A 20581-nucleotide genomic window follows, 5' to 3' on the forward strand; every position below is an offset into this window, starting at 1 on the left:
CAGAAGTGGACATGAATGGCACATGAACAATAACTGTGTACTGTAGTCTTCTTCATGGGTAAATAAGGCATCCCCCTGAAAATAAGTCCTAGAGCATATTTTGGCCTTCAAAAAAAAATAAGACAGTGTCTTATCATCGGGGAAACAGGGTAGAATTAGGGGGCAGTGCTGCAACTTTTTTTTAAAAATAAAGAGGGTGTTGCACTTTAAAAAACACAAACAGAATTTTTACTTTAATTAAAAGGGCTGTCTTCCCTCTTATGTAAAAGTGAAAATTCTGAGTTTAGGTATGTTTTAAGAAATCTGTTCCAGGTTTCCTGGATCATTTGGGTTCTTCCTTGATAGTCTATCTTCTCCAGTCTTGGAGAGCTTTAAAAAATTGAGCCCATAGGTTCATAAGTCTTCTGCCACTCATTTCATTGTCCAGGCACAGCTTAGGGAAGGAACAAAACTTGGAAATTTTAAAATAAATAGGATCTACTCCTTATCCAGACAGGGCCTGTGATTGGACAGTTTAAAAGCAGTGGATTATTGATGAGGTCACCCTGCTGGTCTGCTCTGTCTTTTCATTTACATGCCCTACCACAGACTTCAGATTAGGTTAGTACCCAGCTCATTGTGATGGATTTTCCATTATACTCAATGCTGTCAGTCTTGGGTCTGTGATGTGCCTTATAAACTGTAAAGAGGAAATGATGCATACAAAGAAAGTTATCATCTCTTTAAAGTAACTTTTTTCCATTAGGTAAAAAAATATTTCAATCTATTACATGCCGAGATAAATGTTCTGGTTGGCTCTACAGATGGATAGGCGAATGAGTCTCATTGTGCTAGTAAATCTATTCTGGGGCTTCCTCTGCTGTTGCAGAATCGATACTAACCACCTTCTGTGTTTTTTAAAACACCTCTAATGCTGTATAAAGATTTGCAAATGTTGAGATTTCTTCACCAATGCACAGAACATATGTCATTTGTTAAACTTGTTGACTTTAACCACAACAATATGGGGTCATCCAAAGGTGTGCCTGTTTCAAAGCTTCTTAATTTGATACCACTGACCAGCAGCGCCATCGCTGGTAATGCCCATGATGAAGCCCATGAACAAGAAGTCCGTAAGTGATTTAAGGAGGTTTACACCTTCCGACACAGACCGCTTCTGTGTGCCAATATCATTACTCCTCCTCATAATCCCTTGCTGCTGTGCTTTTCACTAATGTTCCTTGTTTTTACACTCCTGTCGGTGGTTTGCATCCCTTCTAATATATCCCTGTGTGTGAAGTGTATCTGTCATTTCCTAATGCTGCATGGTGTCACCACCTTTACCGCAACATAACAGTTTGCCATTCTTCTTCTACTCTGCATGCTTTGTAGCAGGAGTGCCCACACTTTCTTGCAAGCTACTTTTAAAATGGCCAAGTCAAAATGATCTACCAACAATAAAAACTTAGACTTAATAACTCCGGTTGGTGGTAGAGTTTATTTTGAAAGGCAGGGCTCCGTGATCTACTCGTGTTGCCTTTCCGATCTTATGCTAATGCTTAAAGCTGTCCTAAACTCAAACTTTTTACTTTATATAAAAGTAATATATCTCCACATATTATTAGGCAGTGTGGTGTCAGTTACTGTATAAAATCCTCACTGTGAGTTAATCACAAAGCAAAAAAAAAATCTTTATGAAGCCTAGACATTCATTAACTTCTGGAGCAAGCTGTGCTTTGATATGCAAAAAGAAACAACTGCAGAGTTTGTCCTGGTCATTAAAGAGTTACAAGAGGCTGCAGAAAGAGCTCACCCCCTAAGAACACCCTCTGCTGTGTTTAGCAAAAGTCCCCCCCCCCTTCAAGCCTTCGTTCTGCACACAGTGAGCAGGGAAGCCCGGTTCATTCATATCCAGGAGGAGTCTGTCCATATGTCGGATGACCTTAGCTCGGTGGCTACCTGTAATCGTTTATTTTTTTAAGTGCAGCACCCTTTTTAAAAAAAAAAAAAGAAAAGGGGTGCAGCAACTCCCCTTTCTGAATGAAAGTGCAGAACCTCCTGGGGTACCTACGTCACGCATTCCGGGGAGGCTTTTGGCTGCTCCTTCTGCCCTTTCATTAATGAGAGAGAAAAAAGCATTCTTCAAGGACTGAACGCCACTCATAGGATGATATGTGAGTGTCACTCTTTTAGAGTACTGTGAGCTCACCCTGCTTTATAATGTGCCACCCTACATTAGTTGAAGTGGTTTGACGTCCATCTTGCCTTGATAAAGGGACATTCTGTTGCTTTAAAACTTTGGGTTGAACTTGTGGCAACTTTAACTGTCCATGGAGTGCTGGTGCTTAATTGTTGGGCACCACAAGTAGCCAAAGCACACTGATGGTTCATATACAGTAAGGTGTACAGATGAGATCTGGAGTAAAGCCACAGCATGTATGTGCGGGTTAAGGAGGACCTGGCTGGTACACTTTTGGGAAAAAAAGCTAGGCAAGGCTTTGCTTTAAGATTGCTGGAATTGGTACAGAGGTGAGTATTGCACTAGGTGATCTACTTTCTTGAGTGGTGGCACGCTAACAACTTGTAAAAAAAAAAACCTATCTTTGAAATATATATATGAAGAGCTTCTTTAAACTTTAATTTTAATTAGTTCCGTCATTTGGTAAAACATGCTAAATTGCAAATATAATTAAAATTCAGAAAAACTGCTAATACAATGAATTTCGTATTTAATCACTCCTAGGTTTAAGTTTGGAAGTATGTGTATGTACTTCTGGTTGCCTGTGCGATAATTATGTTTACAGTTTAGCAGACTTTACCTAATGACAGGTGTACCTAAGGCTGATCTTTTTTTCCTGGTTTTCCAGATGCTTTTCGGAATCAAACACAGAATCTACAGAACAAATTGCCCACTGGTGATGATTGGATGAACACGCCTGGTCCAAGTGTGGAGGATGAAATGCCCAAAGATACCAATGCAACTTCTGCGGCTTCTAAAATATTACATAAAAGTCCTAAAGTTACTAAGGCTACTAGTCCAAAGAAGACCAATCAGAGGTTTTTGGGGGCAAACCAGGCAGAAAAAAATTTCATTATTCCTGAACCTGAAGAGAGGAGAACCAGCAATGATCCTCTTGATGAACTCTATCAACGTGCACTTGCTTCAACAAAAATACACATCCCCCGAAAAGAGAAAACTCCTGAAGCACCTTTAAAGAAGGTTAACCCTCCAAAACTGAATAACCTTTCAAAACAAGAGGTAGGAACTCCTTAGGAGCTTCCTGAGGGTGATAATTAGGCATCCCTTTTTTTCATTTCGTAAAAATTCAGTGCAATCTCTGTTATGAAAAATCATGACATTTGGATTGTGCAGTTCACCATTGTGCATATAGATAATTAAAAGGACACAGATCTGTTTTTTTCTAGCTTGGCAGTTCTTTTAGATTTTATTATTAAGGAATGGAAAGGGCCAGGTGTTAGGGATATCATTAACAAGGAACGGGAAAATTCTGGGTATGGATTTTTATTCCAAAATAAATAATCCTTCTTACACCTTATGTTAAGTAGCTAAAATGCAAAATCAATACGATCTACTGTTAAAACTGAGCCTTTTGCCTTCTTAAATTTAGATTTGTGCACATTTCTTTGATATTTGTAAAACTGTTTATTACCATATATATTGCTGTGGTTATTCTGAATCTATATGGGCATTTCAGATACTATAAACATTGCTCCAAATAAATCTAGCTGCGGGCTCAAATAGGATTATCTCGAATTTTAAAAAGATTGTTCCTTTCTAGTTCAGTTTTTTCATTGTTTGAAATAAACTCTGAAATAAACTTTTTGTTTTTTTTCTAGGAGAAAATTGTGCTGACTGAGTGGATTGTAAAAGGCATTGAGAAGAGAGGAGTGTGTGTAGAAGGGAAACGAGTGTAAGTATATATTGTGCAAAATTAAAAATCTTGCTGTGAAAAAAGAACAGTTTTCTAGAACTGAAACTAGAAAAAGTAATTTGCTCCCTAATCAGGAAAGCTACATTGTTTTCTGCTTTTTATGATTGTGTGTCTTAATTTAAAACATTTACATTGAATCCTGGCATCCAAAGCTTGTTACTTCACACTGCCCACTGTGCTTAACTTAAAGTGAACCTTACCTTGTACTTACCTAAGCATGCTGAAAAATAATCAGGAAAAAATGCTTTAGTATTTTACTTCTAGGGGTGTTAGATGCCTGGACCTCCCCCCCCCCCCTATGGTGCCAAGTTCACCAAGACACCTGTCAGATACTGAAGATTCTTCAACAAACTTATCTCATAAAGATGGCGAAGGTCAGGTAACAGAACAGGTATAGACAGGCAAATCACTTGTAGAATTTTTTACATAGTTACAAGTCAGTTTAAAAAAAGGCAAACTACTGGGAAAATAAACATATCCCAGATAAAAAACCCTATGGACATAGTTGGTCCAGAGGAAGGCAAAAAAACCCTGGTACAATTTTCTCCAACGGGAAAAAAATTCCTTCCTGATTCCATGAGGTAATCGTATGTTCCCTGGATCAACAGTCTCTGTTATCTTTCCTAAAAGCCTTAATCCCCAGTTATATTCCGTGTTGCTAGAAATCATCCAGCTTTTTCTTAAAGCAATCTATAGTAGTTGCTGAAACTACTTCCTGAGGGAGCCGATTCCACATTTTCACAGCCCTTACAGTGAAGAATCCCTTCCTTATCTGCAGATTAAACTTCTATTCCTCCAGATGCAAAGAGTGCCCTCTTGTTCTTTGTAATAATTTTGAGGTGGACCGTTTATATATTTATACAGGGTGATCATATCCCCCCTTATACGTCTCTTCTCAAGGGAGAATAGATTCAGTTCAGCTCATCTCTCCTCATAGCTGAGCTCCTCCATTCCTTTTATTAGTTTAGTTGCCCTTCTCTGCACTCTCTCCAATTCCACAATGTCCTTTTTGAGAACTGGTGCCCAAAACTAGACTGCATATTCCAGATGTGGTCTGACCAATGCTTTGTAGGAGGATTATACTTTTATTTCTATCATTAGGAAAAAACTTGAAGACTGACATTACTGACCCCCTAGTTGCTTGACTGAATGTCTTGCTCCAGTATTGTGAACCAATGACTACTCACTTTTCTTTAATTTGATCTTGCTGCTTCTTTGTTTGGATCTGTAATTTAAAAAGTATTGAAAATAACAAGGTGAATATGTTCCACTGGCAATTAAACATGAATTGTTGCATGATCTTATTTCTTCTGTCTTTCTCAGAGACTTTGAAGACATGTACTGGCACAGCAATATTATTGTACATCGCTTTGAACCATACAAACTAAAGACCATGTCAGGCAGAGTGTATGAGCTGAAGGGAGATCCAGACGAGGCATGCATGTTGGAAGCTGGTAGGTTGATTTAACAAGAAAAATTATAAAACTTCTGCGATATCAGAGACTTCATTTGCTGTTTATCTTTTTAGGTTGTCCATCCTGGCTTGTGAAAAAGTTTGAAATGGGATTTCCTGAAAACTGGAAAAGCTATGTCAACTCCTTCCTAGAGTTAGCAAATAGGTAACGTTTCAAGTGTGTTTTTAAGTAGAACTTGATTGTAATTGGTAAAAAAGAAAAAATGTTGGTCAAGTCTGGCAATTGGTTAATGGGTCCTTATTCAATACTTGTCTAAAAAATCATCATTAAAGAAGGTATCATAAAAAAACATGCAGTAAGTTTAATTGGCTTCCCCTCAAAAATTGACCTTAGACTACATTAATGACATAGAAACTATGATAGGGACATTAGATTGTGAGCTCCTTTGAGGGACAGTTAGTGACATGACTATCGACTTTGTACAGCGCTGCGTAATATGATGGCGCTATATAAATACTGTATAATAATAAAAATCATCATAGTTCTATCATTGATTGATTTGTGAAAACCACCATTATTTGTCTATGTGTATGGGATCCTATTTTGTCCAATAGGGGAGTTACAAATAATTTACATATAAGAGATTGCCTCGATGTTACTCTGGCCTTCTAGAACGGTTCTTCTATTCAAGAGATAGACATACATTAAATAGCCCTTTGTTTTCTTCTCTGATTGGTTCATAGTCAGCCGAGATGTCATAAGGAAGTTGAAAATTGCAAAAAAAAAAATCCTCATTTTCCAGTCTTGCCAGTCAGCACCCAGCCCCCAGCTTGAAGATGAGCTAGTACTTGTGATCCTATATCTTATTTTAATGACATTTCCAGTACATATTATATATACACTGATCAGCCAAAACATTAAGACCACCTGCCTGCAATTGTATAGATCACCTTGTTGCCACCAAAACGGCTCTTTGATGGCACTGTAACTCCATTAAACGTATGAAGGTGTGGTTTGGTGCCAAGGCATTAGCAGCAAGTTCTCCTAATCACAACCGCCTTCACCAGCTTGTCTTCTCATCCCAATGTCCCAGAAAAACTAAGAATGTGCCACCAAGGAAATGTGAATAACTGAACCAGATCACTTTCTTTCATTGCTCCATGGGCCAGTTGGGGTGCTCATATCCACTTTGTAAGCCTTTTCAGTGTCAGACAGTGTGCAGCTACACAGCAAGTTACTATACATTGTGTGCTTCGTCACTTCTGCCCCATGACCACAGCATTGGGATTTCAGCAATTTGTGCTACAGAAGCTCTTTTATAGGACCTCCTCCGTGCTATTCACATCAATAATTTTTAAACTGATCAATGTATATTCTTGGTTTCTCTAAGGCCTCACAAACTGATATCATTTGGTGTGTAGGAGTAAGTTTGAGCTTTTTTGCGCTTTGTAGCAGAGAGGAGGCTTCTGTTTGAGTAATAAAGATTGTGCATAAGGCATAGTCTGTAGTGGGTAACATAGGCTACCCTTTTATTGGAGAGATTCTAGATATTTTGTTGGGGGGGGGTTCCTTTAAAAATGGACACATTTGCATTTTAGACAGGTTTGTCACTTGAATCAAACTGTTAAAGTAAATATATACTAATAAGTAGTGTTTATTTTAGCTTCTATTATGTGCAGGAAAGATGTGTAAGTGTATTTTATTTAATTGTCAATTTATTAGTTTTAGTGCTGTAATGCCAAACCAGCCTGAAGATCCTCCACACAAAGAAAATGTAACGAAAAATGCAGAGAAAACCACTTCTGATTCCACCAATTCAAATACAGACAGCAATCAGCCTAGCACTTCAAACAGGGTGACAATGAATAATAAATACAAGGTTTCAAGAAGAGACTTAAAAAATCTCGAAATGGGAAATCCTAAAAACAAAAAGAGGAGGAATACTACACCCAAAGACAGATCGCCACCCGGTAGTAAGTGCTTTGTGAGTGATTGGTAATTAAGCATTGAGATTGATTAATAAAAACTTGATTTTAGTAGACTGTAAAGGTGCCGCTAAATTAAATCTAAATATGGATAGGCTCTAAGAAACAAAATTGCTAGTGTTTACAATACTTTGGTGCCTTCTGGTAAAAAAAGAATGGGTAGCTTGTTTGTCAAATGTTTTAAAATTTGTGATAAATGTATTTTGCAATTGCTACTTTTGAGAGTATCTATCTATCTAGTATGAATGCTGCAATGACTGTGTTTAGGATTAGAAGAAAAATGTCTTTGATTTAACAATTATAAAACAAAGACTATAGTTTCTGTACCAAAAATGTAAACCCCACTGTAATGTTTGACATTTTACAGATACCTCCACCCTGTCTGTAACTAGTCGCAGCGGGCGCCTGATCAAGCCTGTACTTAAGTATTGGTGCGGAGAGAGAATATCTGTCGACTTCAGGTTGAACACCAACGTTATCAGAGCAGACAGGGATGCACTAACTGATTCACTTGTGAGTATCTGATACATATCTATACCTGTAAAATGATTGTCTATATTTACATATGCAGGCCGAAACACTATTAATTCTAGAAAGGTTTGGCTAGGTATCCAGTTTATGATGTAAGCATATCTTATCGATTTTGTATATATTATATGTATGTATAAAATATATATATATATTGGTTTGGTTTTAGACTTAAGATCCTGTGTACATCCCACACCTAGGGTTCAATGCTAGGGGTACACAAAGGCACAGCGTCCGTCACTGCTGTGTAGTTACTTTCATATAGTATGGAAGCAGAATTTCAGGTGAGCCAAAATTAATGATTTGATGAGATGACATAAGACCTGAAAAAAAAAAGGAAAGAGAGTAGCAGGTGTGTCCTGGGTATTTCTACTTCTCTTGTTCTAGGTACCGTACATGTATATTCATCTGTTTTTTTTGTTTTTTTTTTAATTTTTTTAAGGAAAAATTTAAGAATAAGCAAGGCTTTAAAAAGGCATCATATTCTGAGAAGTACAATGAAAAGAGACGTTCACCAAAGACATCCTCTTCTAAAGCAAAAATGCTTCACAGAGAAGGTAAATGCATGTATATCTATATGGGTCCCATGTATTTTACTTAATATGAATAAGGATGAATAAGAAACATTGGGGATATTGTAAATAATAGGGGGATGAGTATCCAGCAATATCCAGGACCTTTGTATGTCTTTTTTTTAAGAAAGGAGCTACAGAAAGTTGGAAGAATTCCACTGTTTACTGGAGGATGCAGTTTAATAAGGTAGCCTTAGATGGCATTTTAGATTTAAACATGCCTTAAGTAAAATGCAAACAAATTATCATCATTATTATTATTACTAATAAACGGTATTTATATAGCGCCAACATATTAACGCAGAGCTGTACTGTAAATAGGGGTTTCAAATTACAAGTGGATACAGACAGTGACACAGGAGGAGGAGAGGACCCTGTCCCGAAGAGCTTACAATCTAAGAGGTGGGGGAAGTAACACACAATAATATCTTCTCCAGCATATCAGAGGGGATAACAGCGTATTTGCAGTATAGCAATAAATAGACCCCTAACTATGATGGTCCTTATAAGCTAGTACAGGTATGGTGCACCTCTTTTTGCACACATATTTCACATGTTTTTTGCCTATTTGTGATAGTCTTGACTCCCTGTTGCAAGGAAAGTGTGATGGGTGAAAAGTGTGGCTAGATAAGATCTGATTTCTACCTAATAGACCCCTTAGTTTTTTTAAAAAAAAGAATATAAGAATGTGGGGTTTAGGTGACTTTCCTAATACTTTTTTCTGCAAGTCTCTGTTTACTCATATATTTGTTACTTTTTAATTAGCACAAAAGGTTAAGAAGACCAGATCTAAAAGTCAAACACCGAGCGTAGAGCAAAATGACCAAGAGCGTCCGCTGAAAACCCTGAATGTAATACTTACCCCCCTGAACACTAAACAACGGATGAAAATGAAGTGCTTGGAACACCAGGTTCAGTGTAACAGCTTGAGTGATAGCAATACAGCCTCTAGTGTTTCCTCAATGGATACAGAAGAGCAGAGAATTAGTAATGACAAAGTTGCTTCTAACTTGCCTCAAGGCACAGAAGAATCTGAGGTTATCACTTTAACAGACAGCGATGATGATGAGCAAAAGTTTTCTGATGATGTTTTTATATTTTCGCCTAAGGAAAAAGTCCTTAAGTCTAATCAGGCTTCAAAAATAAAACCAAAGAGTTCTAAAGCAAATGTAAAAGAATCTATCCCTTCTTCAGGGCGTCAAACTCAAAAGAGAGCTTCCCAGAGGTCTGAATACAAAAAGAATTTGAGTAAGAATCATGGGAAACAACTGAAGAAAAAGGCAAAAGCTCATAACCAATTTTCAGGTAGAAAGTCTCTCTCTAATTCCTCACTGTCATTGGAAGATATAACAGAAGTGTCTGAAGAAGAAAGCCGTACCAGGTCTAGGAGCCCACCACAGAAAATGGTAAACCCTGCTAATACTGGCACAAGTGGAACACAGACATCGGAGTCTGAGCAGCCACTAACCGATTCAGAGGAAACTCAGGATTTGGAAGATGTAGTTCCTTTAAGGAAAAGCACCAGACAACAGGCTATCAGAAATAAGATGGAAAACACTTCTCGTGGTTCTAATCAAAAGAAGGTAAAGCCTCCTAAACTTTCCCAGAATAAGAAAAAGTCACCACCTCATTCCTCAAAGCTACCAAGTTATTCAACAGTATCTGAGGAATCTGAAGAAGAAGCCATGATCCCTAGGAAGCCTCCAGGCAATCAGAAGAAATCGTCTCTTTACAAGCCCACTCGGGAAAGGAAACGCGTTAGGGACTTTTTAAATTCTGAAGCAGAAGAGGTGTCTAGTCCAGTAAAGAGTGGGAAAGAGAAAAAAAGAAATCTCAATTCCAAAAATAAGAATAAGAAACAACATGCATCTCGTTTTATAAAACCATTGAGTGACTTTGATGAGGAAGAAAGCTCGCAAGACAATGAGGCATCAGATAAACGTTCTCCTTCTGAAGAATCACAAGGCCATTATTTGGATTCAGAAGAAGATTCGGAAGTAGAGATTGTTCCTATAAAGCCAAAAAATAAATTAATGGTTTATACTCCTGCTCCAAAGAAAAGACAACATACTAGTTCCAAGAAATCTCAGAGAGAGACTGTAGAGCAAGAGGACACAGAGAAGCACATTACAAAAATAAATGATGCAAGGAGGCCATCCAGTACTAGTGCACTTCAAAAGAAAACCAATCTGAATGAAGAAACTTCGGAGTCTGAAGAAGACCTTGCAAATGAAGACGATGATAATGTAGACATTGAGCCAGAGAGGAAAACTAAGAATAAGTCCAGTAGTAAAGCTACCAAACCAAGTCAGTTGCGGGATATACGAAACGTGAGAGGCAGCAGTGCATCTAAACTATCTTCTCAATCCAAGCCACTGCCCCAGAACCCATTTGCAGCACTTGCTTCTCAGAAGGATTGGACAGAGAAAGAAGTAAAAAGACTTTACAGGCAAGTATTAAAATGCTATGTAAAATATTGTGTATTCTACAACAGATGAGCGAGGATTTGATCCTCTGGCTGTTTATGTTGGGCTGGTATCGAATATCGAATCGAACATTGTGCTGTCATACCCCCTGTTGGAATACTTTTGGATGCCTCCCAGTTTAAAGAACTCCAAAGTATCTCAATGGACTACAAGAGAATTATTGGCAAAAACCTTGGCAAAAAAAGCTTTGAAATGAAGGCAAGCTGTTAGTAGGGAGGGATCATCCTTGTCTGACCTATACGTAAAAATATGGAGCGGCCAAAACATTTTTCCTTTAAAAATTCAGTGCCTTGTTATTGGTGTATACTCTTTAAACTCTAATCCATTCTGTACTATTACAGTGCGATTTCCTCCCTACCGAAGCACAAAAGCGGTTTCTGGTTGGATGTTGCCATGGCAGTTGGGAGTCGCTCCGCAGAAGAATGCCAGGAGAAATACTTGGAAAAACAACAAACCAAAGCATCTAAAGCCCAACCTAAGAAAAAAAATCCTTTGTCCAAGGATAATAAAGATAGTAAGTAATGAACAGAATTTAGTATTGAAGAGTGCATGTAGCTGTTTTTACAAGTTGTATACAGAATACAGGGATGACAGAGCTGTGGGTGATCCACATGGGGGCTATGTCCATGTGCTGTTTGCCTTGATAAAGTGGAGGTCACTGTGCCCCCAAAACACAGCGTCAATTGGTATGGAACCACTGTAAAGCAGTTTTTAAAGAACTGAAAGTTCCCTCACTTCATGTCTGATTAAAAAGTTACCCCTTAAACAGAAAAAGGCGGAAATCTTTCTAATGACCTTCTGGATAGCAGTAAAATCTGACGAGGGTTCTATCCTTTCCACATTCTACCCTTTACTCCAGTGTTTAATACTTTAAAGTTCCACTTTAAAAAATTGTGACCAGACAGGGCTTTATTGCAGAAGGGAACAGGCTATGGACCTGTCTGATCGCTGTGTTGCTTTCTGGGATGCCCAACACATCTTGGCTTCCCCTGCGGCTGACGGGACTGAATGAACTCCTGCACACCTATGCGCCAGTTATATTATCCTGGACAGTCAAGATGGCCAAAGATTAAAATGAGTAAGAGAAGAAGGAAAAAGATTATAGTGCCCTTGATGGAATGGGGACAGGCGTATATAAATTGGATGAAGTTCCACTTTTATACTGAGCCTATATAAATTACAAAACCTAAAATATCCTATAAGAGCATTAACCAGCTGTTTTCCCCAGAGGCCACTAATAAGTCATGTCCCATAGCTGCATATATTTGACATGCTTTTAATAAAGCACACAGACCTTTCACAGCCCACATTTTCAAAATTTCAAAACAATGGGAAGAAGACCAGTTTGCTCACCTAGAATTTTCCTACTCTAGGTGCAGTTCACAATTTTCCCCACACGATGTCAGTGTGTTCCTCTTTATATCTCCAAACAGCTTCACATAATTGGAATATAATTCTTGCTTGGATGTTAGAGTGAGGTTGATAGATCTTAATAGGCAAAAATGACTTTCTTGCAAAGCATTTTAGAGCATTTAATTTTGTTCAGGACCTTTGCATTATTTTATCACAAGAAAACCAAAGTGCCATTACTAATCCCATAAAAATGTGATAGGTCTATTGGTTGTGTAATGCTCTAGCTTTAGTAAATTCTGGACCCAGAGCAAATATGGAGATTGTGGGTTCTAACTTTACTCTGGCATTCCTGTTTTCAGGGTAAACTAATGAGCAATTAAAAGCAGAGGATCGGCAAAATGCCAAGTAACTTGAATTTACAATTACTATGTTCCTTCAAAAGGCATGGGAGCCACATTCCAAGTAGAAAGTCCAATTCCCTATCAGCATTTTTCAGAGAAGAACTCTTCTCAGTGGTCTATTGTCAGAGGTCATATATCTTCTTTTCTGTCCGAGCTAAAGCTTTCCAAAGTCTGTGCCCCTTGGACCCTAGCTTTGGTTTATAAAGGGACATGATTTACCTCTACAGAGAGACCACCGCTTACATATAGAGAGCAAGAGTCCTTTCCAACAGCATGCTAACAGGGTAAAGCTGTTGGAATGTATTTTGCTCATTTAAACTGAATTTACAGTTGGGCTTTAAACTTTGCCTAACCTACTTAAAATACATTGACTGAATTTCCATTATATGGCTCTCACATCTAAGCTTTTCAAAGCATAACAGGAATGGTGTTGTTTTTGCCTAGCAGGTAAAAGTAAAGAAAAGGAGGAAGTAAAAATCACAGCCAAAGTTGGAACCCTGAAAAGGAAGCAGCAGATGCGGGAATTTCTGGATCACATGCAGAAAGATGATCATGATGACTTATTCAGCTCCACTCCATTTCAGAACAAAAAAGTCAGGGTAAGATGTCACAGATCTGTAATGCAAAATGTGTATAGACATTGGTGTCCATTTCTTTACAAGAACTAACTTTTCTTTTTTGGCTTGTTACTGACTATATTACCACTTTAGCAAATATCAGAGGAGATTGATGGTTTGCTTTGGGCAAAGAGCATCTTATGAGATCTTTTACAGAAACTTGTGATATGCCAGAAGAATACATTTCTTTTGTAATTCCTCATAGACAGCAGATAGTGCTATTGGAGTATAGCGACATTCTATGGGGGACCAGGCAAGATTGCATATTGTAAATATTCACACAGCTGTATTCATTAGTTGATCTAATATTATAAAGCCTGTTGCTGAGGAAGAAGAGAATTTCAGTCTGAATGTATCTACATTATCAATCTGTATAATGTTGTCAATAGAAGTGGTACTGACAAAAAGAATGGGATGAGCAGCACAGTGACTCAGAGATTAGCACTCTGGCCTTTGCAGTGCTAGGTCCCAGATTTAAATCTTGGCCAGGACACTATCTGCATGGAGTTTGTAGGTTCTCCCCATGTTTGCATGGGTTTCCTCTGAGTACTGCGATTTCCTCCCACATCCCAAGAACATGCAGTTAGGTAATTGGCTTCTTTTAAAATTGGCCTTAGACTGTATTAATGATATATGACTATGGTAGGGACATTAGATTGTGAGCTTCCTTGAGGGACAGCTAGTCAAAAGACTATGGACTTTGTAAAGCGCTATGTAATATGTCGGCAATATATAAATACAGTGTAATGATAATATAGGGCACAGGAATTGCTTGTATGCAAAGTGAATTAAAATGTAAAACACCTCACCTTTTTTATGTTGCATTTACACTTTCTCTAAACACTGTAATCAATGCAGGATCTGCAGTGCTGCCTGTATTTCCATTTTTATTTGTAAGGGTGCTGTGGTTAGGTGTGGCAAGCTTTCATGACAACGCCTAGATCATTCCAGCCATATAACATTTTGGGATGCTTTGCATGTATCTGTTCTTCATTCATTAGAAAACAATCAGGAAGTATGATTGTGTAGAGAGTTTAAATTCTCCCCTTAGGTCACAACAGATATTGTAGCACCCCCAGGGATAACTGGGGTTCTATGGCACTCAAGAAAGCGGACCAATCAGCAGAGGTCCGCTGATTGCCCTGCTCCATGATTGGCTGATCCGCTTGAACCATCATCAGGATTTCTCTTTTCCCAGCCATTCAGCACTAGAGGTGAATGGGGACAAGTCTAATGCTGAATTTGTTGAGAAAAGGAAGCCTCAGTTATCTGGAAACTACACTTATCTGAAATCGGCCATTCCCGTGGGCAGCACGGTGGCTCAGGGGTTAGCACTCCAGCCTTTGCAGCGCTAGGTCCCAGGTTCGATCCCCAGCCAGGACATTATCTGCATGGAGTTTGCAGGTTCTCCCCATGTCTGTGTGGGTTTCCTCCGTGTACTCCGGTTTCCTCCCACATCCCAAAAACATGCAGTTAGGTTAACTGACTTCTCCCTAACAATTGACCTTAGACTGTAATAATCACATATGACTATGGTAGTGACATTAGATTGTGAGCTCCTTTGAGGGACAGTTAGTGACTCGACTATGGACTTTGTACAGCGCTGCGTAATATGATGGCGCTTTATAAATACTGTATAGCAATAATAATAATAATAATTCCCCATGTGTGCCGGACAACTAAGGTTCTACAGTAGTAGGGACAAACTGATAAGTGTTCCTGATTAATATGAAGGTATTCTAACAACAACATATTGCTTTATTTTGGTCTACTTGTACATATTGGTATAACTGCAGTCTGTTCCGTCTTTATCTTATACATATAGCTGCCTACACTGAGGGCCAATAATGAAGATGATGTCTTCCAACTGACTGAGCAAGCCCCAACAACTCCTTCCTCTTGTATCTTTCCTTTGGCTTACACCCCTCAGTGTGATCACATTTCTCCTGGAATGTTGGGCTCAATTAACAGGTAAAAGTTACATCCTCCTTGTTTCTTTCTATGATTGGAAATCAATATAGATTGTGCACAGCATGTCAGCTGTGTGCTTCGCTGATTCTTGGGTCCTATTCTAATTCAGTTACCATGCTGAATTTTACAACTGATAAATCTAATTTTATATAGAATATATGGAAAGAGCACACAGTGTCTCCCCATTTTGTCTTCCAACATCACATTAGAATCACAGGCTTCTCCTATATCAGGGGTCGGCAAACTTTTATGGCCACTTCAGGGGTGGGCGGGAGCACACTAGGCCAGTCTCTGAGTCCCGCCCTAATGGCTCCACCCCCACCAGGGAACGCCCCCTGAAGTGAAATCCCTGTCCCCCATATGCATTGCGGAGGAGAGAGATTTCCCTTCAGGGAGCTTTCCCTATTTACTGTGACGGCAGAAGTATCAATGCTGGCCGTGGTATAGAGGGGAGCAACAGCAAGGAGGTGGCTCTGGAGCTCCAGCAGCTCCGGTAAATCCTAACGGCCCCTGGCAAATCTGGCCGCAACCCGCGGCTCCGGAGCTGGCCGGCATTAGGCCAGATCGGCCAGGGGGCGTTAGGCCGGAACGAACTACCGGCTAGGCCGTATCTGGCCTGACAGTCGGAGTTTGCCGACCCCTGTCCTATATGGTCAGGACTTCACATAACAAATCTTTGCAAGGAATCCGTTTGGCTGAATTGGATGTTTCATGCATTTCGAGAAGACTAATGAAACTGTGAGGATGCACATCTGTCATAGGTTGTCTTTCATACACCCCCCCTATTCAGGCCTTATCCCCCCAGTCCCTTCTTTCTTACGGACAGAAAGAGATCTGGCCACACTTTTTCTCTGGGTTCCTGGGTAAGGTCTGTTGGGTATGTAACATACCCGCCTGGGAGGACTGGTGTGGTGTGGGTTCCTACTTTCAGCAATCCAGTGCTGGATTGTCAACAAGCTTGGCATTGTGACGGTGAGTGAATGTTCCTTGTGAAAGCACCTGGCTATGTTAGTAGGACAGGCAATACAGGTTAACATCCCTTTCTGAAACATGGCTAGGTGTCCTTCAGAGACTATTTTTTATCAGTAGATGTGTTTTAAGTGTTTAAATGTAAGGCAAAAGGTTATAGGGGTATGTTAGAGGTGTGTTCAGATGTAATTTGTAATATTAGTATGTCAACATTGTGTTTATCATTGCAGATCTAACAATGACAAATATGTGTACAGGCTTCAGAAAAGCATAAAGCAGCCACAGTTTATGACCCACATAAACAAGAAAACGGTATGTTTCCTCTTTGGTTGTTTGCATACACAATCTGTGAATCGCATTCAATAAATTGTATGAACCATCTAGAGGATGATGTTTCAGTGTTAATGACTTGTTATAACTAAAATGTAGAAAAGCTATTTTAAGCAAGTATGGCAGCTGTTATTATTTATTGTCCAATCTCAAATATCATGATTATTCTGGATGACACGACGGTCAGGTAACTAGTGTTTTATCTGCAAATCAGTAATGGTAGCCTCCATATTTCTCTAATTTCTAATATGAAGTCTTGAAATTCACCCAGGGAGCACAGCTTATTTTCCAGTACATCAGTCTTTTATTAAGGCTTCCATTCACCCCTCAGCCTTCTGCAGATAATATATGAGCCAGCTTTGCTTATCTGGGTGTAACATGGGAGAAGTATTTCACATAGGCATATAGGACCTGTCATTATAAGGTGGTATAAAGTAGACAGTCGTTGTCAAATGCTTTCTTTTGCATTTGCATTCAGTGCTGCCCAAATGCATACATTAAATAATACATTTATCAGCACTGAAAGCACATCTTCCCATGACCGGCTTCATAACAATTACCACAAAGGAGGTCAAGTGTAGCCTCTAAAAGTTAGTAGGACCTGTGTTTTGATGCTGTGTCCATCCACACAAACCCTTTGGCAGTCAATCAATAAGGCTCAGACTTGCCTTGCACAAAAAAGAATGTTGTGGTAAATCACAAGAGAAGGAGCTGCACAGGTTGCTGAAGCATCTTACCTCACATAATACGTTTTTTGGAAACCGGCTGCATGAATTTGTAAAAAATCTGGATAGCCGCAATTGTCATTGCCATCTCTATTAATGTTATCTGCTTAATATAATGTTTTGCAAGAACGTTTTTCAATACAATATATTAGACATTGTGCCTTTGTTTTGTTAAATAGGGAAACAAGCTGCAGGCGACTCCCACATCCCGAAGGATGACAGGCAAAGGTAATTATTATTTATCTGGAGTTGATAGTAATAGTTTATTGACTTGGATACTTGTTAGCCACTTGCAACTTAAAAAGGGTAAAACATCTTAAGCATATTTCCTGTTTTTTCATTTATTATTTCCCATAATCCTGTTGTTTAGTGTGGACACTCCTATGAATTAGTTATTTGGAGTTCCACATTAAGGAACAATGGCAGCTTCAAAGTTGAGCTCCAGGCAAACAACTGAGTGAACAGATGATCTATAACTAAATAAGCTGCTTAACAGACAACAGCAATACTTAGTTGTGAGAAGGCTGTGCTCTGCTTCATTTATGCAATACAGCCTTGTCCCCAGAACCGCCCTGGCGGATCCACGGACGAGGGACGACAAACGATCAGAATGGACGTGAAGGGGTAGAGAGCACAGTGGGGTGCCGCTCCGTCATTCTCCCCCTCCCCTCTCCATAGAGCAGAATGGTACTGTATGTACAGCGCTCGTTCATATATCGTGCAGTCGTTTGTCGTTGGAAAGGATTGCGAAAGGTCCTTTCCAACGACAATTATTGCATGTGTGTACATAACCTTAGTACTGCTTTGGGAGTAATGATATAACATAATTATTTAGTGGTGGGTTATATTTGCCTGGACCTTAAATTTATTGGGTGAGTTTTAGACATTTTTATATCGGATTCACCTAAAGCTACCATCCAGTAATAGAGGCTGCAATCTCCATAAAGAAGGGGTAGTTCTGCAACAGGCACATCAGTTTTTCTGGTAATGGAATAAGATCCTAAATTTGCTTACCACCCATTTCATGTAACTACCAGCCCTGACTCCTCATGTAGACACATAAATGCCACTGAAGATATACATGGGAAATGTAGTGTTGCAACTATTAAAATTGCTAATTTGGGTGTCCTGTGGTCATTTCTCATTGACCCTTCTACTGCCTGAATTTGCAGATCAATTTGGCCCATGCAACAGATTTCCATACAAAAATAAAAATCTATACTGGGCTCACAGCTTACATACGTTACATTGTGTTTCCCTATCTCATGACGTGGACTTCTTCCCTTGTGTGCCACATTTAGGTTCCAGAGACACTTCGATGATCGGGAAACTGTTCAGGAAGGATGAGCCGTCCATTTCTGACGAGGAGGAAAATGATGATTATTATTTTTCAAACGCATCTTCTGATGAGTCCTAGAACCTTGCGGTACCCTGTTTTATAAATTATGTATATACTTGAATGCAAAGCATATATATATTTCCTGGCACAGGAAGGCCAGGCTACTTCTATTTGTTGTGCCATCCTTCCTATGATATTGGGGGCGACAGATTTTATTTTTTAGGTGTCCAAAATGATGTGTGAGCTGATGGGAAAGTTTTATTTTTGAATCTATTTCATTAAATTCTTTTCACTTTTTTTCTAGTAAAGCTGGAAGTGTAAAGCTCTCTTTAATAGTTTAAAATGGAAAAAAAATACTTCAGCTGCACCTGTACAGTAGCATTTTATAATACTGATATATTTCTATTAAAGAACTTTGCATGCCTCAGCCAATATTGGCACTGCCAGGTAAAGAAAGCCCTTGGTGGATTCACTTGTAAATGCTTGTTTGAAGAACAGCAGTGATTGCAAGATTATAAAAAAAATATATATATTTATTTTTTATAATCTTTCAGACATTTGCAAGTTGCTTTCTTAGTCTTTAATGTACCCATCAGCTCCAGTTTGGGCATTGTAATACACACGGTAATAAGAGTGCAGAACATCCCTTTAAAAGGAATCTGTCCTCTGTCTGACAGATGGGTGACTCCAGACTTTCCTCCCCTCCAGAGTTCTGGCCGCCCATGGTGTCTGGTCAGATGCCATGTACCTTGCTGGTGTTGTGTCTACTGACCACTGTGTCATTTCAGGGCACAGCAAGTTGAACCACAGCACACGGTGGGGGATGCAGCATGTGTAATTGTCTACATTTTGCTGTGCCATTACACTTATTGAATACAAGAACAGCAGACTGCATAAAAGGAAAATTTCAGTGAAAAAAGCTACAATTGAAATTTAGACTTTGTATCCAAACTGCCTGTTCCTTATATGGGCTGTTGGTACCCTTTTGTTTTGGGTGAATCATCTTGGGAATCTTTCTGGTTGGCTGTAGAAAGGACTCCCCAACCCCCAGCACTAGATCTTAGAAAGGAGATTGGATTTAATGGTGCTTGTTACGTACCAGACAGAGAAACCATTGCAGAGGAAAAAAAAGGTTATCGAGAGAAATATGTCCGACACCTTGGCCAAGCTGATCCCTAGGCTTCAAGTTTAAGGGGTCTGCTGTTATTTTGTAATTAAGATTGTCCATTTATGTAAATATTTTTTTTATCTGTGAAAACATCTGTTTTCTAAACCAACTTTGTTTGTTGTGTTTTTATCTGCTTTGTCTTTTATGTGATGGTTTTTAATTTTTGTATGAAGGCCAGTTGTATAAAACATGAACTCTCATTTCAAATCCTTTGTGTTTTTGTAGTTATTGAGCAAATTCTGTGGGTGTAATTATGTGAATAAACTTTTAATTGGGAAATGAATGAATGTTTGTTTATAGGTAGAGTACACCTCATGTTCTCTTTCACTAAGGGGAATATTCTGGCATCTGAGGGAAACAAATTCTATATAGTTTATGGAATACACAGGACAAATCAAAGCATCTTGTGGGTGAAGTTTGTCAAGCACATTTAAATGTAAATCCAAAGTTGTTTTACAGAAATGTGAATCTTCACTTTGGTCCGGGTCCTGGCAGCTGTACAGTAATGGAAATCTTGTCTTGGCCTAGGATGCTGGTGGTTGTACAGGAATGGGAATCTTCTCTTGATCCAGAGTGGTGGTCACATAGGGATGGAATTTCTATGACTGTATAATATATGGTGTTTGACTTTCCTATTTGTTACTGTGGTTTTGTTACACTGGTAAAAAGGTACTATGGCCTCGGAACAGCACCAGAGCAAACAACCTTTCCCATTACACGAGGATGCAGTCATAGCGTTTTCTTAATGTACTGCTGTACCCAACATGTGATGGGAAGAACAGTCCCTGTT

At 39.1% G+C, this 20581-nt stretch overlaps 1 protein-coding gene across 3 annotated transcripts in view; it reads left to right on the forward strand.

The window, feature by feature from the left end:
- Nucleotides 1-20064, forward strand: part of MIS18BP1 (MIS18 binding protein 1) — a 23862-nt gene extending 3798 nt beyond the window's left edge. Inside the window, exons 3-17 of one of the 3 annotated variants that reach the window (XM_072427778.1) lie at nt 1020-1112; nt 2847-3238; nt 3838-3911; nt 5256-5386; nt 5461-5551; nt 7070-7320; nt 7700-7845; nt 8303-8417; nt 9198-10881; nt 11260-11432; nt 13117-13271; nt 15115-15260; nt 16460-16541; nt 17464-17512; nt 18586-20064. In XM_072427778.1, the coding sequence (XP_072283879.1) occupies nt 1020-1112; nt 2847-3238; nt 3838-3911; nt 5256-5386; nt 5461-5551; nt 7070-7320; nt 7700-7845; nt 8303-8417; nt 9198-10881; nt 11260-11432; nt 13117-13271; nt 15115-15260; nt 16460-16541; nt 17464-17512; nt 18586-18701 (3698 nt within the window). In that variant the 3' untranslated portion in view covers nt 18702-20064. The remainder of the gene's footprint in view (nt 1-1019; nt 1113-2846; nt 3239-3837; nt 3912-5255; nt 5387-5460; nt 5552-7069; nt 7321-7699; nt 7846-8302; nt 8418-9197; nt 10882-11259; nt 11433-13116; nt 13272-15114; nt 15261-16459; nt 16542-17463; nt 17513-18585) is intronic. The other 2 variants (XM_072427779.1, XM_072427780.1) reach the window with 2 other exon arrangements.
- Nucleotides 20065-20581: the final 517 nt, after the last annotated feature.

Source organism: Pyxicephalus adspersus, chromosome 12 (assembly GCF_032062135.1).
Source record: "Pyxicephalus adspersus chromosome 12, UCB_Pads_2.0, whole genome shotgun sequence".
NCBI lineage: Eukaryota > Metazoa > Chordata > Amphibia > Anura > Pyxicephalidae > Pyxicephalus > Pyxicephalus adspersus.